The sequence below is a fragment of the Achroia grisella genome, unplaced genomic scaffold, assembly GCF_030625045.1.
Source record: "Achroia grisella isolate CSIRO2021 unplaced genomic scaffold, CSIRO_AGI_Agris_v1 utg402, whole genome shotgun sequence".
Taxonomy (NCBI): Eukaryota; Metazoa; Arthropoda; class Insecta; order Lepidoptera; family Pyralidae; genus Achroia; species Achroia grisella.
This window is the reverse complement of record NW_026712841.1, coordinates 2,239,803-2,255,062: the sequence shown is the minus strand read 5'-3', so window position 1 is coordinate 2,255,062 and position 15,260 is coordinate 2,239,803. Positions and strand designations below refer to the sequence as shown.

Below are 15,260 nucleotides of genomic sequence, written 5' to 3'. Positions count from 1 at the left end.
TTCAGGAACGTATCACTAATACATTCGAAGCTTGCATAGGTACATTTTGCATAAGCTTTACTTGCGTCATTCATTGACGCAAGTAACATATGATTATGTAAAGTAGATATTACATAATACCACTCAATCAATTGCACTATACTCGGGAACATTTAGTATTATGAATTGACTATATAAATTAACATGTACTGATATAATAATTGGGGAATGGTTTGTCTGTACGGTAGCTACCTTTTTACGACTGAAATGCCTAAAATTTAACGTGAAAGAAGGTATATCACGAGAAAGAATGTGCGCTATCTTTATCTCAACAAAAAAACATGTCCTTCTCTTTGCAATAATTATGCAGACGGAAAGTATGAAAGTTTATTTAGAGCAGTGCAGTAAGACTATATTTCTTACAGTAAATGCTTCAAAAATACATGAATATATAAAAGAAAATACAGATATTCTATGAGGCCTTTACAACAAAATCTTAATAACGTAAAATTAACTTAATTTGTTTATAAATCGGGCGATCAATGTCTTTAGTAAATATACATAAGAAATCAGAGTATATACGAAAAGGCAGAATGGAATACCAACAAACCGTTTAACACTTTAATTTTCTGCTTTTTAAATTCATACCTGAATATCAATGAATTTCGACTACTGCACCAAATTCATCGCTTTCACAGCATTCAATTAGTAAAGGCGGTTGGTAGAGCTACCCACGCCGAACGCTCGATGTAATTAACAATCGTGTACCTACTGTGCTACCATCCGAGATCCATCCCTTATAGTTATATATTTTTGTACAAAACTTTCTTAACTGGCATAGGAATTTCATTTTAATATTTCCACTCTCCTCGAATCAAGAGATTTTACGGCTCTTTAAATTTTGCGTCATTCTTCACGCATTTTATTTCTTTCTATTCATCCACCTTTTTTCGCTTTATATGACAGTGTAGGCAACTACATATAGACACATATTGTTCGAGTATTGTACTACAACTCTAAATATATTTTATAATACATAAACATTACTCATTCTTTTATTTAACACATATTTATATAATATTTGAGATGGAGTATGCCTACTTTTTATCTCGATTAATCATTATATGTATGCGTTCACGCGGCTGTCAGCTGTTGTCGTTCCAGATGATGTAGTAAAAGCATTGTCAATTCACTAGAAAATTTGTTAGTAACATCTTAGTCACAAAGTTATTTTGATGGACAGTTTTTTAACTCAAAACCACTTGGGTATTGTTCAGATGCACTCCCAGACACAGACTAATATGATATACGTACATAGTATGTATACCAAACATATCAGCTCATCGTATGATATTGTACATAGATGTCTCGATAGTCACTTTACATGCAGGAGTAAATAATATTATATAGAGAGTAACATAACATCTGTGTCTCCTCGCCTCTTATATTTCATATTCATAGCCCTAAGCACATGGCAATCGTTCCAATGTAAATCTTATTCAAGTCGATTTAAGGTATTAGGATGACAAAATTTATTTATTTATGAACTAGCTGCAACCGCGACTTCATGCTATTGTACATTTATAGACCCCTTTTATTGATGATAATAAAAAGACAAAAACAATAAAATAGAACATCTGTATGAACCTATATATTATAGTATATGTAAATACATATAAACAAAATTGGAGTGTCTGTTTGTAATATTGAAATAACCGTTTTTTACTACATGCATCTGAATATAAATACGGTACATACACCAAAATAACATTTTTTACAATTTTTGTCTGTCTGTCTGTTTGTTCCGGCTAATCTCTGAAATGGCTGGACCTATTTTGACGTGACTTTTTTTTAGCAGGTAGCTGATGCAATAAGTAGAAACTTAGGCTGCTTTAATTTTAGAAAAAATATTTTATTTTAGAAAATTAAACTTAAATTCCACACGGACGAAGTCACGGGTGCAGCTAGTATTATAATTAAATTCATGAAACGAAATCATAAATTAAGGTGTCGACTAAAAACGGTGGAAATTCTCACAAGTTATGTTATTAACAATGCTTAATATATAGAATAAAGAAAGCTGAGATAAATAACATTTTTTATCTAAAATGTACTTCAATATGATACCTATTTTATATTTATTCCATTTCCCGTAGTCTGCACTTTAACTTTATTGAAACTCGCAAGACGAAATCAAAGAATATACGAATTTGATATCACATGAAATCCCGAAAAAGGGTATATTGAACGAAAATATTTCTTTTCCATAAGGTTTGTAGATGATAAGTACCTATTCACAAAGTTGTTTGCGGTTGTGAAAATGTTTAATGAGATAAGTAAATAGAGAGGTAGAAACCTACATATAGATACTTAGCTACTGTATGTGTCGTTCAGAGCTTTAAATAAATTTTTGTTTCTCCATAAACCTCCCAGTACTCGTATTTTCAAACCAAGGGTACGTTGAAACCTCTCATAAAGAGCATATTCCTCCTTAAAAAGCACGATAGTCATCTTCAATTCCCCTTGTATTGTGGATGTTCATGGGCAATGAACACTCAACGGGGTATGGCATTTGCCCTATGAAACAAGTGGTTATGTGATTGATTTAGTATGACAGGTCAAAATTTATTTACAAATTTTTCATTTTTATTCTTATTAAAAATGGTTTGTTTTTTGGGGGTTCTACCTGATATTCAGCTTGGTATTTCCTTAACCACAAACACATAGGTATGTATATGTATTACCCACTTAGGTAATCCATTTGTAAACATAACGACGGAATCTGATTTGTTTACTCTTGTATGATGTCGGTCGCTATCTATTTCATCCAGGGCTGTAGAGCGGTCCTGTCAAACACAATGATAGCTGGCTCTCTCTTGAAAACGGGTTGTAGCTTGTAGGGACTATTTTAATCTACATTTTTATAACTGTTTTACTTTTAAAAGATATTTTTAATCTATAAATATATTGACCTTGATCTTTTCGTATTTTTTATGTAATTGAATAGGCAAATAAGCTAACTGTAATTGTAACCGTAAACTATATACTTGAACAGCACAATGGATCCCATATTGTTATATTGTAGCCGTCATATAACTCATGCGTTGTTACTCTATAACTCACATGACATGGCTCTTATCCTATATTTAATTTCACTGCCTATTAAACTAGAACGAACGAATACATCTTACAAAGAAAGCTGCTTGGCGAGTAAAATAAGTGAAACTGACGTATCTTTTACAAACGGCTTTTTACAATCTAACTCGGTGTTTAATTAACATCTATCATCATGTATTATCTCTGAGACGCTTAAAATAATCATCTATAATGAAATCTACGTACGCTAACATTTATTTCAAATCTTTTATTTAATACTAAACTTCAATATCAAAGCTTTTCTTTAATATTCCTTCTGAAAGAAACTATAAAATAACGCATCGTCATTACCGTTTAAGAAGGGATCTTAACAAGAGACCTTTTATATGCTGGGTCAGCCAATATTTTTGTGACTATATCAGACAAAATACACTGAAACACTTCAATATTTGCCGATATTGTAAAAAATGTTATTCATCAATTATTATTTTCATATATGAGTAACTTTTCTGTTACTATGTTAGCAATTATAACGGGATCCAATATTTATAAAATTATATCTAATATTTGTAAACAAATTTATTTATTAGTTGTTCAGCATTGGGTGTAAATGCAAATGACTTTGTCAGAAACGAACGCACTTTAAGCAATGAATATGATGTATATATAATCAGTTTCCAGTAAAAGTTTATTAGCAAATATTTTAAATACGTGGAACATTTAAATCATATGCTTCTGTAATTTAGAAGGCAATTGATATTACGATTTTTAATATTTTACTCATCACCTATATTTTCTATTTCACTTATATTTTTTCAAATAGGTCAAGTAGTTCCAAAAAAGTAAATCCAAAAATCTATTCTAGATTGAATTGGAAGAATTTGTTTGATTATTAGCGACATAATCAATTAAATTTTCAAAACCTGACTATCGTTAAGTTTACTGAATAAATAAAAATAAACGCAATTTCTACACTGTAGCAAGCTAGTTATTGTATGTAACACGATATGTTCGCCAAATTGACTGTCTTTTTGGCAACAGATATTTGGCAATGTAAGTGTAATTTTCCATTTTAATTTTCTTGTCCTTAATATAGGGCAATAATTGTTAATTTCTCTAGTAGTAGATTTTACGTAGTTAATTCAAGAATATTGTCTTTATTTAGGTGGTGTTCATCGCGAAGGAGAATTGACAATGGATATATCAGCGGATCTGAGCGAACTTGGTCGGAGCAAAACTCTTGTTGTATGCAGCGGTGTCAAGTCGATTCTAGACATTGGTAGAACACTGGAATACTTAGTAAGTATATATTTTATTTTATCTTATTAAATGCAGTAGTGGTGTAATATTAGTAAAGATATTTGTAAATATACATATTTCATGAAGTTGTCGCTTCTGGGACTATCCTGAAATCAGTATTTACACATGTACGATATTTTATTTGGTTTCATAAAGAATATTCTTTATATTTTATGTGGAACACAATCAGAGTAACTTAAAGATTTTGGTTGTGACTCATTTGATTAATATGAAATATACTCCCAAACATTTCTGATGATTAAATTGTCTGTATACCCTGTAATTTCACTGCCATATCACAAGAATAAGATAAGAATAGATCAATATGCTTAGAGATAGAATTGAGTTAGAGGTCTTTATACAATCACAGACTTATTATAAGGTATCCCTCATAACAGCTTTTGATTAAGTATCTTCAATTTTATATTTATTTAGGAAACTCAGGGAGTGTGTGTGTGTTCTTACGGTGATACCGACGATTTCCCTGCATTTTACACCCCGCGGTCCGGATACCGCGCACCATACCGCGTAGGGAACGCAAGAGAAGCAGCGCGGTTACTGTCCTCCACACATGCTTTGCAGCTTGGATCCGGTATCGTCATTGCGGTGCCAATCCCCAAAGAAAGCGCCATGGATGGTAATTTGATTTCATACATTCATAAATTAAATAATAGTAAATATAATACATACAAGCACAGTTCAAAAGAAGCATTCAATTGAATTATACCTGTTGTTAATGATCACTCTACCAATTTAGTTTCAAAGGTTCGTTTTATAATTATTCAATACTTACTGAGTTTATAAAATATCAACTATTTTATTTTTCTTTTAATTATACTAAATGTTTCGTGTGCAATATTGTAAGTGTAATATATCTACCTACATATTTAGACTGTACAGAAAATGGCTATGTTCTAATATCTTATTTATTTATTATACTATCTCTTTAATTTTTAGAAAAAATAATAGAGGAAGCAATACAACGTGCTCTAGAAGAAGCAAAGAAACAAGGAATTCAAGGCAAGGAAATAACACCTTTCATTCTGGCGGCAGTTGCAAAAGCCACGGCCGGCTCTTCTCTAGATGCTAGTATCCTTTACAATTATTATAATATGTACCTACTATCCAATAAATATTTCAATTTATGACAACAACGTTCTAGTTGCGTATTAATTTTTTTATTGAAAATATTGGTTCATCACGTTTTAAATGTCATTTGTTTGTTATTTTAGTCATAATACTGTCAATCAATGTGCGAATCTGCCACTATAGAAAAATAAGAACTATGTGTTCCAATATATTTAGGGTGAGAGATACCTCGTATTTTTCCCTACCTAACACCTCAGAGTAATGGCGCCATTAAAAATGTTTAATTAGAATTCGGCCCGCTCACAACTGCGTAATTTAGTCATAAATTAAACGTGTAGAAACTCTGACGATCTTAAAATGATAGTAGTGAAGCTAATTGCCTCAATTTCTTTTCTTAACGACTGGCAGACATCGCACTTATAAAGAACAATGCTAAAGTTGGCGCAGAAATAGCAGTTGAATTTAAAAAACTCAACGATGTAGTTAATGGCGCCAAAGTTCTAAAGGACAAAGCGGGTAGGCAGAGATCTGCTGAGCTACATACAGGCAATGATGTCTTGGTAATAGGCGGTGCTAACGTTGACCGGACCTACAGAGTGACAGAAGATCAAGTAAAGGTATGTCCTAACCACTCTATGCAGAAAGTACCTAATTCTAATATCTTATAATTTCAAGAATTTTTGTTCTCATAATTTTTTCTTTTCAGTGAAATTAAAGAAAATTTAAGATTCCGTAATAATATTAGTAATTCATTTTTTAGATAACCTTGTTAATTAATAATATTTATTATATTCTAAATCGTCAAGTCGGTTTTATATATAGCGGTTTTTTAATATTGTAGGGTTTTCGTACTTTCTTTCTTCGTACTATTTTCATTTGATTTGTACTAGCTAATTATGAAGGTGTGTGACATTCCGTTTAACTGCCGTCATGTTTTTTTTCAGATGGTATAGATCTTCTATTTTTCTTATTTGTATAGAACTATGAATGAATAAATAAAAAAGTTAAAATTTTAACAAATTCTTTATTTAATGCATTTATTATGATAATATTAGCTCTCAGTCGCCTAGTGCGTACCTTCGGAAAGTTGTAACAACTCTAATTACAGTAATAAACACAGGTAATAATTGAAAATACAAGTAAACATCATATATTTTTTTATTTATTACCTAATTTATTCCAATCCACTTGACCTCAATAAGCTTACAATTGTCACTGTATTATCACATATTAATGCTTATAATGTTTTTGAAATTATATAGGTATACAATACAATACATCGATAATTAGTTCATATGTAACTATACTGTGATTTACTTGTATTATATCATTGCTTAATTATGTGGCAAGTAAATTGGAATATAATGCAGGTAATAATTAGAGAGGGCATTTCGAATAATTCCAATCTGTGATGAACATATCTACCTCATTATTATGCATGTTAAATTTTGTATAATATTGAACAACAACTGGTGTAACTTACATAGCAGCGCTTTACCGTTATACTCGTATGTTACAGAATAGTTACGTATACCTTAAAAACTGATATTCATCACAAGATTAGCAATTTTGATTGAAGAACACAATGATATACTTGTAGAGCTGTTCCAAACTTAAATGTATAACTAATCGATAAACTAATTAGTACTAAACAGATATTCGATAAATAGTGCCCTTAATAGGAACACGTGTACATAATTATGAAGAAGTGATACAGATCAAGTGTAGGTAGCACATCAGAGACGAGGGTCGTATTCCATTTATTTCATATTCGATTAGTTTTTTTACACAAAACATAACGTCAGTAATACGATTTATAAGCCAAGGCACATGTTACTTAAGTTTTTTTGGAAGAAATGCAGGATTTAGATTGGATCCTAGCTACAAATTATTCAACTTTCCGAATATAGGTACAAATTTTAATAAGATTGGTACATTCATGTGACAACAATATTAAAAAACTATTTTTCTGCATAAATTCACAAAATATTATACCTACTCTAAGCGAACGTAACTTCATACTCATCGTTACAATATAAAGTTAGATCGTAATAAGTACAAATATGTATGTTAGGGTATTGGGTCGATCGTACGGCATGTATAGGTACATGTGGGAACCACTAGTACTTAGGTACTACTTAGTACTAATACCATGCACTCGCGCGAGGGCAGCCTCTGTACTCAAACAAACATAGAGCGCTGATAGCGGCTATTTCACACCGTAACAATCTACTCACGCATCATTTGGTATATTTGTAATTTGACACAGCCATTAATATTTACTTACATTTTTTTCTCAATGCGTTTTTGTAAACTTTATATACATGGCCATGATCACTCTCTACCATGTTGACGCAATCACTAATTAGCATTTAAATCGTCTTCTGTCATTAGCTATCGAATGGTAAAATCGTATGAAAATTTTATAATATATTTGTGTGAAAAAAAAACTAATGTAGTTGTTCGCTTTATATTGTTTAAGCATATAATTGTAGGCACTACGTCTTATAAGCTCATATCAGTACTATTTCATCTGTCCATGCACAATTACTCGCTTACAAAATATATTATTTACATATTACCGACACCGTTTATTGGTATAAAATTTACACAAAGAGGCAATCTTTAACTTTTTGTCATTTCACGTGTGAATAATTGTGATATTATAAAGCATGTGTATGTATAGGTAAACAGAGTTTCAACTAAGTTTCTGGTCTCCAAAAGGAAAAACGGTTCCGTCGGTATGTATGTAACAGATGTCTTCCGAAACCTAAATATCAACATGACTGGATACAGTCTGTGATGCTAATTAAAGCAGTGGGGCATGAACTCTAGACTACAGCTACGAATACTGGTCAGGATATTCGTGCATAATTTTAAAGGATAAATCTATATTACACTAAACTAATTTATCTAAAAACAAAATTTATATTGTAAATTAAAAACATGAATAAAAAATATTTGGAAATATCCTTAGAAGAAAATAAAATTTATCTAATTACATTTCAGTCTGAACACTATTTTGACTATATATATATATATATATATATATATATATATATACTTATATTAGCTGCAAATTAAAATATTTGGACAAAATATGTATTCAATTATATATAATATTATCATGCGTTTTAGGCTCAATATTCTATTGGTATATAATAAAAAGCTGTTCAGACTTATGGCTAAACTGATATAGTGATTGCTTTCATGAATAACAACTCAAGTTGTTTTCAGTGGGTACTTAGTGCAAATCATTCATACAGCCACACTGCACAGGTGCTCGATGCCGGTGGTTACAGTAATTTGTCACGGCAATTTTTTGTGCAACCATTATAATTTTATGATATATAGTTTACATATTTAAAACATTTAAATGTTCATAATTTCCCTGTATAGCATAAAACAATGTGAATAATTATAATTCTCCTATTTATTAACAAAATTTTTAACTGCCAAGCGCAAGTAGGAACTAAACACAAGCTAGGCTCGTGATGATCACCTTGTCTAAATTCTGCACACTACACTTCTCGTCTATTATACGTTCATCTCTCAAAGTTTAAAATACTCTTCGTTGACACACTAACACTGAATTTCATCTTTGAAACTGTTTCTATACCACTATAAATATAATGTAATATAAAAGTCACACCGAAATGTTCCGATGAATCGCAAATAACAACAACTATGAGAACCGGCGCTGCGATGTAAATAGCAACAGCAACGGCATAAAGTTGCTGTTGACATGCTTACAGCTCAAATTCGGAGCGAGTGTGGCGACGATGATCAAGGCGAACCCGAGCGCCGGCTCGACGCACGCACACGGGCACAGTACGCATGGGCGGCAAGTCCATATCGCACCCGGCAGTCGGGAAGGACCGCCACCGGCGCCCGAACAACCGCTCCAAGTAACATCTTAGTCAGATCCGAGTCGCCGCGCTGTCTGCCGCTAGCGGCCGATATTCACCGCGAGCCAACTCACGCATCTCACAATTATTATTACCGTTCACAGTTTTGGGACCGAGAGGTTCGTCGTGTATACTTCGCCGTGGACATGGATCTGATGTTCGTCCTAACAGAGCCTCCCGTTCTGGACTACCACCGTGCGTTCGTACGCCACCATTCGCGTTAACAGCATTAACTATCACAGTCTGTGATAGAGGCCCACCATGGATCGGACTACCGTCCAGTAATTCACCGGCTCCAAGTTCACTGCGCAATATTCTAATTTTTTGAATCATCTCCTTTATTTCGTATCGGAGGATCCCGAGGAAGCACAACTTTAAAAATGCAATGACGCAGTATCCTAACACGAATAATGCGTCCGCTGTTCTTCGTAACCACACAAGCAATCGTTCTGCACAAGCGGCCGTGTGTGGCGCACAATGAATTGGTGTAAACGGTACAGGTGATGATGCGGAAGTTGTAGCGAGTAATGTTGGTGTGACAGCAGGTGTATGTGCCGGGATACGGCAACAGCTTGGCGGTAACGTGGTACGATTGAATGCTGCAAAATCAGCTGGTCCGGTTACACCGCAACAACGCTGCTCACTTTGAAGACGATCCCATGCCTCAGAAAAGTCTGTGTCCAAATCGTATTCTTTTGCAAGGCGTATTCGTAATTGGGGACGTAATTCTCGGCAGACTCGTTCGAAACGGAATGCCCAATATACTCCTATAGCAGCATCCCCGACGAGCAATGCCAATAAAGCAAGCCAGTAGGCGTTCAACATGCGTTCCGATAGACGTAACGCAGCAAGACAACCAAGTAGCTGTAATAGTCCTGCTTGGGCAGGTAATGCGGCGTATCCGTAAAGAAACCCAGGCTGTGCAGCTCCTAGGCCCGGCACCAGCGCGCGTCGGTAGTCAGAGAGGGCGCGGCCCGCCGCCGCGCAAAACGCCAATGCCCCTAACAGCAGAGCGCCGTTGCACGCGTAAATCCAGATGCGGTAATAGCGCATTGCGCGGTGTGCGGCGGGGTGCGCGGGGCGCGCGGGCGGCGGCAGCGTCATGGTGGCGGGCGTCGCGTCATGGCGCCGCCCGCGCCCGCGCCGCCGCCACGCGCCGCGCCCCACGCCTCTGAAACATTACAAAAGAATATTTTACAAAACATCTTCTGAAATTTTGAGGGCCTCAGAGGCCTAGCGGTTTAGCGCATCGCCTCGGTGCTTTCTATGTATATTACATATGTATACACAAAAAAATGTGTCTATATGTACATTATGTACTTATATCATATGTCTAGTACCCATAACATTATTATTATTAGTAATAATTATATCTCTGTCTTAATGACTGAATAGTTTTAACTGTTACTTACTATTCTCTTGTCATATATCTATATTTGCAATTCATATATACGAATAAACAAACCATTTGTATACTAAATTTGTAAGTTATTTGCTTAAGATTATACCAAATGTATACAGCGGATTTTATTTTGGGAAATTAATATTTACATACGTAAATCATTGCGTACGTAAACATACCATATTTGATTAGTTATTTTCATATTAGCGATGTTTAATCTAGTAACCTGAAGCCTTAAGAGATGAAACAATATATGTATTATTATCTAGAAAGTAGGAACATGTATCATATTAGACTATTGTATCAATTTATAAAACAACGCCTTATTCATAAAAACTAAAATGTCGATTATAATTATGAGTTTTATAAATTAAATTGACATAAAAAAACAATGCTGGAAAAAACAACAAAACAAATACCACTAAAAATACGTAGATTAGACGTATATATATGTTAGATAGGTAGGAACGATTGTTCCCCATTAAAAAAAAGTTGTTATATGTGAACTATTTGATAATAATAATATAATAGATATAAGTCTATTTGTACGGTTAAAGGAAATTTTGAAATCGCATATAACCAAATATCTTTTTTTTTTAAATAAACGGTGAATGTTACCTATATTACATAACTCTGCCTATGGCTTAAACTAAATATAGTTTGTTCGCAAAACATAAAAATAAAATAATTTTAATTAAATTAATAATTTCAAATTATTTGACTTGAAACAACCTTGAAACGACTGAGTTGATGCAGCCAATAGAACTCATTGAATTTTAATCATTTGGTGTAGCGTTCGGCTCGCGATCAATCAATAGGTCATTTATGGGAATAAATGTCAAAACTCCGTAAATGAATTTTGACCGATAATCGAATGGGAGGTAGAAATTGATTTAGGTACAATTTATAATTGAACTTGATATTTTTTTTACTTATTGGAAGAAAAGGGGATTCTTAGTAATGTAACCTGACCTAATGTGGTTAGTAGTTTAGTTTATATTTCTTAGTAATGTAACCTGACCTAATGAGGTTAGTTAGTAGTTAGTAGTGCATTGCAAGTAATAACTAGCAATGCATCTTGTTAGGAGGTTCCTCCTGGAAACCATCGTGATAAATTCCTGGTGAATTTGTCACGATAGGTTAACTGACTTGACCTTATGCTCATCTTATAATCCTCTATTGGTGCCCCCCGCAACATAAACTGTTAACTCAGACGGGTGCACCCGATCCCATTATAATCCATAAAATATATACTTAATATAAACAGATTTTGTAACGACCATGTTTTCCATAACACCTTGTAACCAAAATCTTTCTCAAATTAAGTTATTATTTATAATAATATAATACTATTATTATTATTTAATTTCCGCCAAGCACAGTGACTTTTGAAACAAATTGAAAAATGAAAACTAGCATCAATTCAATACAAACTATCCTTAAAATAATATTATAAAGCCAGGCATCGAAGACGCCTGCTAACTTGTAAATAATCTGAACAGACGCTGTGCAGACGACTAAGAATAATTTAGTACCATCGATTTACGTTTCTAATATATACCTACTCGTATGACTGAAGGTGAAATATATATAAATGATTTAATATATTATTTGATAATGTAGATACTATTATTGTACTTAATAAAAACAGTGAGTAAAATACCTAATAAAACTCGTATTAATCTTACAAATTACGGGCCGTATGGATTGGTGTACAAAATATTCATTGTTACTCTTTCACGTGATATTACTGGATGGATTTTATTGAAACTTTAAAAAAATATAGCTAGTAGTAATATACCTATAGAGTAAAAATAAGGTTATGGCTAAAATATAACTATCAATTAAACGGCTGCAGTTCCCATTAAAACTAGCATTTTCAATTATTGAAAATGTTAATGGGAAGTACACCCGTTTAACTGCAATAACATTAATTGCAGGATTGAACATTAAAGGTAGCAAGCACACATTTGGGCTATAGCTATACGTGGCTTGCTCACGCATTTAAAATCACATCGTAAGCATATATTATGCTGTACGAAAAAATCGTCGTAGTCGTAGTGTATATGAGTATATTGCAGAAGCTACCTACATCTTTTCTATTACCATCAATTATAATATCCATCCGTACATCTATCTTCATAAACTATAACATTTATATGTAGTACCTACCTATTAGTGGAATCATCATTAAAAAATACTTAGTTTCAATTTACATATATTGCACAATATAAAACAAGGGTCGTTCAAAGTAACTCTATCTGTATGTTACGTTATCTTCACGACTATTGCAAAACAAATTTTAATGAATTTTAGTATATAGACGAGACTTAGTACATGGGAAAAGAAAATAGATACATCGAAGTATTAACCACTCTACGACTATTAGCAGCGGATCTGCAATGAGAAATGTTGCATAAACGGGTAAAATATTATGCAGACAAAGTTGCGCGAGTTAGCTAGCAATATACATATAATTGGTAAACAGTAGTTTCAATATTTTAATAAATATATAAATTCTACCATACTTACTTGTATAAAATGAAAACAACTTTTATGCAAACAGTATTACGGCAAAAATATAATAATGTATGCATTGAGGTGAATACTTTGCAAAGCTTTCAGCATATTCTCGACAATACCTCTCCCATTTCGTACATAGGTATATCTGTATACGAGAATACATTGCGGAAAGCTTCTCTCTAATAAATAATATCTTCGGTGCGCATCTGATACACCACCTCGTCATCATTTGATAAATATTTGATGGAATTTTACTGGAGTAGGTACGGCCAAAATAGGATGAAGTTACAGAAAGCTAGTGGAACATAAATCATAAATGATTTCGTTTTGGCAAAACGGAATTACACCGTAACGTAGTCAGATACTTAGATCATATTCTGAGACTTCAAGTTGAAAATAAGCGATATATGAGATGCAAGGTCGTTGGTACAAGTCTGTGTATCACACCCAAGGGATTTGGTAAGAATACTTATGCATACTAATTCATATTATTACTAATGTGAGAATGAGTTTATTCCTACTACAAGGAGAGTTTAGTTACTTATAAAAATTAAAAGGTACTTAAAAAAATAGTATAGGTTATTATACATACATATGTATATATACAAAGCACCTAGTACGTGATATTCACAAGAAAATTTGTTACGCTTTCGTGTTCAGTGAATTCAACATGTGCTATATTCTTACTTATTATTTTATTATCGATTGTAATGATATAGTAAGTCAATAAAAAAGTTCTTTGACTATGCGTGAAATACACAACTATTAAGTAAAAATTATTGATTTGTATTTAGCTTTGATTTATGTAGTTTTATCTCAAATCGCACTTTTCACTTTTAAATAAACAAATTGCTCGACTTCAAAACTTTCACTAGACAGAGTAACCGTTTTACGTTCTATACATAAAATAAGGTTAATTATTCTACGTATATTATAAAAGATAGCTGAATCTTGTTCACTATAACTAACAATTAACATCTTATAAATAATATTTGACAGAACGTTACGTTTTTTATATACTTTTTACACAGAAAGCTACAAAAGAATGATTTAGATGTTATTAAGTCATAAACAAGTGATATGGATAAAAGTATCTGCTGTTTTAAGACGAGGATGAGAAATGTAACAAGAGACAGGTGGGAACTTACAATCCGCCGCCCGTGCCGTGCGCTAGAGCCCTGGCTAGTCACAGGAGAGGGCGGGTTATCCTGAGCAGTACGCCTACCACGCCGGTGCGGGCTCTGCAACAATACAGTAATTGTCATTAATTTTCATCACAATCTTTCGTTACTTTTAAGTTACACATATTCTATACTGACAGAAGTTCCTAGTTCCGTTGAGCCATGGTTCATCAACCATTGTTCGAACGCGGATTTCAGTGAGGTGAGTGAGTATTGTACAGTATGTTGTTGGTATCACTGAGACGTATTTGTGGTGTATATATTTAAATACATTTTCTTCATGTATCTTATGTTATCATATATAAAATACTAGCTGAACAGCGCAACTTCGTCTGCATCAGACTTCCTTGACATTTATCATTATATTTCGCCCAAATTACAATATCTTTTTAAATTGTAGCCTATGTGTTATTCTGATGTATAAGCTGTAAAGTTTTATATTATTACTTACTAGTTTTATATAAGTATTACTGTATTTTGTTTTTAAAAAAAAACAGCGTTTTTTTATTTTTAAGTAGGTACTATCTAGTTCTTCTGAACTGAGAGATTCACTTGAATTAGGGTAAAATACCGACATAATTTAATGTCGACATGAATAATTGATTTCGATCTTTAAGATGCTGTAAACCAGTGTACGAATTTACCGGCTTTGTGTGCAGAATTCTTAATAATATATAAGTTTAAAAATATTTGCTAAATTATATCTACGCTCAAGCATCACGCGTAAGTATATACGTATAAATTTATTTATAAACATTTGTTTGGCCAATTACCCTTTCTACT

The 15,260-nt window shown here is 33.0% G+C and overlaps 2 protein-coding genes and 1 long non-coding RNA gene across 6 annotated transcripts in view; 1 reads left to right on the top strand and 2 right to left on the bottom strand.

Annotated features, from left to right (window-relative positions):
* The window catches only part of LOC131844312 (uncharacterized), a 138,728-nt gene that overhangs the window by 20,955 nt on the left and 102,513 nt on the right, over positions 1-15,260 (top strand). For all 3 annotated transcript variants that reach the window (XM_059193165.1, XM_059193167.1, XM_059193166.1), the window contains exons 4-7: positions 4,241-4,374; positions 4,810-5,011; positions 5,332-5,463; positions 5,872-6,080. In XM_059193165.1, the coding sequence (XP_059049148.1) occupies positions 4,241-4,374; positions 4,810-5,011; positions 5,332-5,463; positions 5,872-6,080 (677 nt within the window). The remainder of the gene's footprint in view (positions 1-4,240; positions 4,375-4,809; positions 5,012-5,331; positions 5,464-5,871; positions 6,081-15,260) is intronic.
* LOC131844313 (CD82 antigen-like) lies at positions 8,544-10,475 on the bottom strand. The gene has a single exon (XM_059193169.1). The coding sequence runs from the start codon at positions 10,473-10,475 to the stop codon at positions 9,384-9,386; it is 1,092 nt and encodes a 363-aa protein (XP_059049152.1). The 3' UTR covers positions 8,544-9,383.
* LOC131844319 (uncharacterized) overlaps positions 10,511-15,260 on the bottom strand; it is a 79,840-nt gene continuing 75,090 nt past the window's right edge. For both annotated transcript variants that reach the window (XR_009357579.1, XR_009357580.1), the window contains 2 exons: positions 14,445-14,537; positions 10,511-10,542 (listed from right to left, as the gene is read on the bottom strand). This is a non-coding gene — a long non-coding RNA (uncharacterized LOC131844319). The remainder of the gene's footprint in view (positions 10,543-14,444; positions 14,538-15,260) is intronic.

What these genes read in the sequence shown, in the direction of transcription:
- LOC131844313 (XM_059193169.1), bottom strand. Translation starts at nt 10,475, where the DNA reads ATGACGCTGCCGCCGCCCGCGCGCCCCGCGCACCCCGCCGCACACCGC.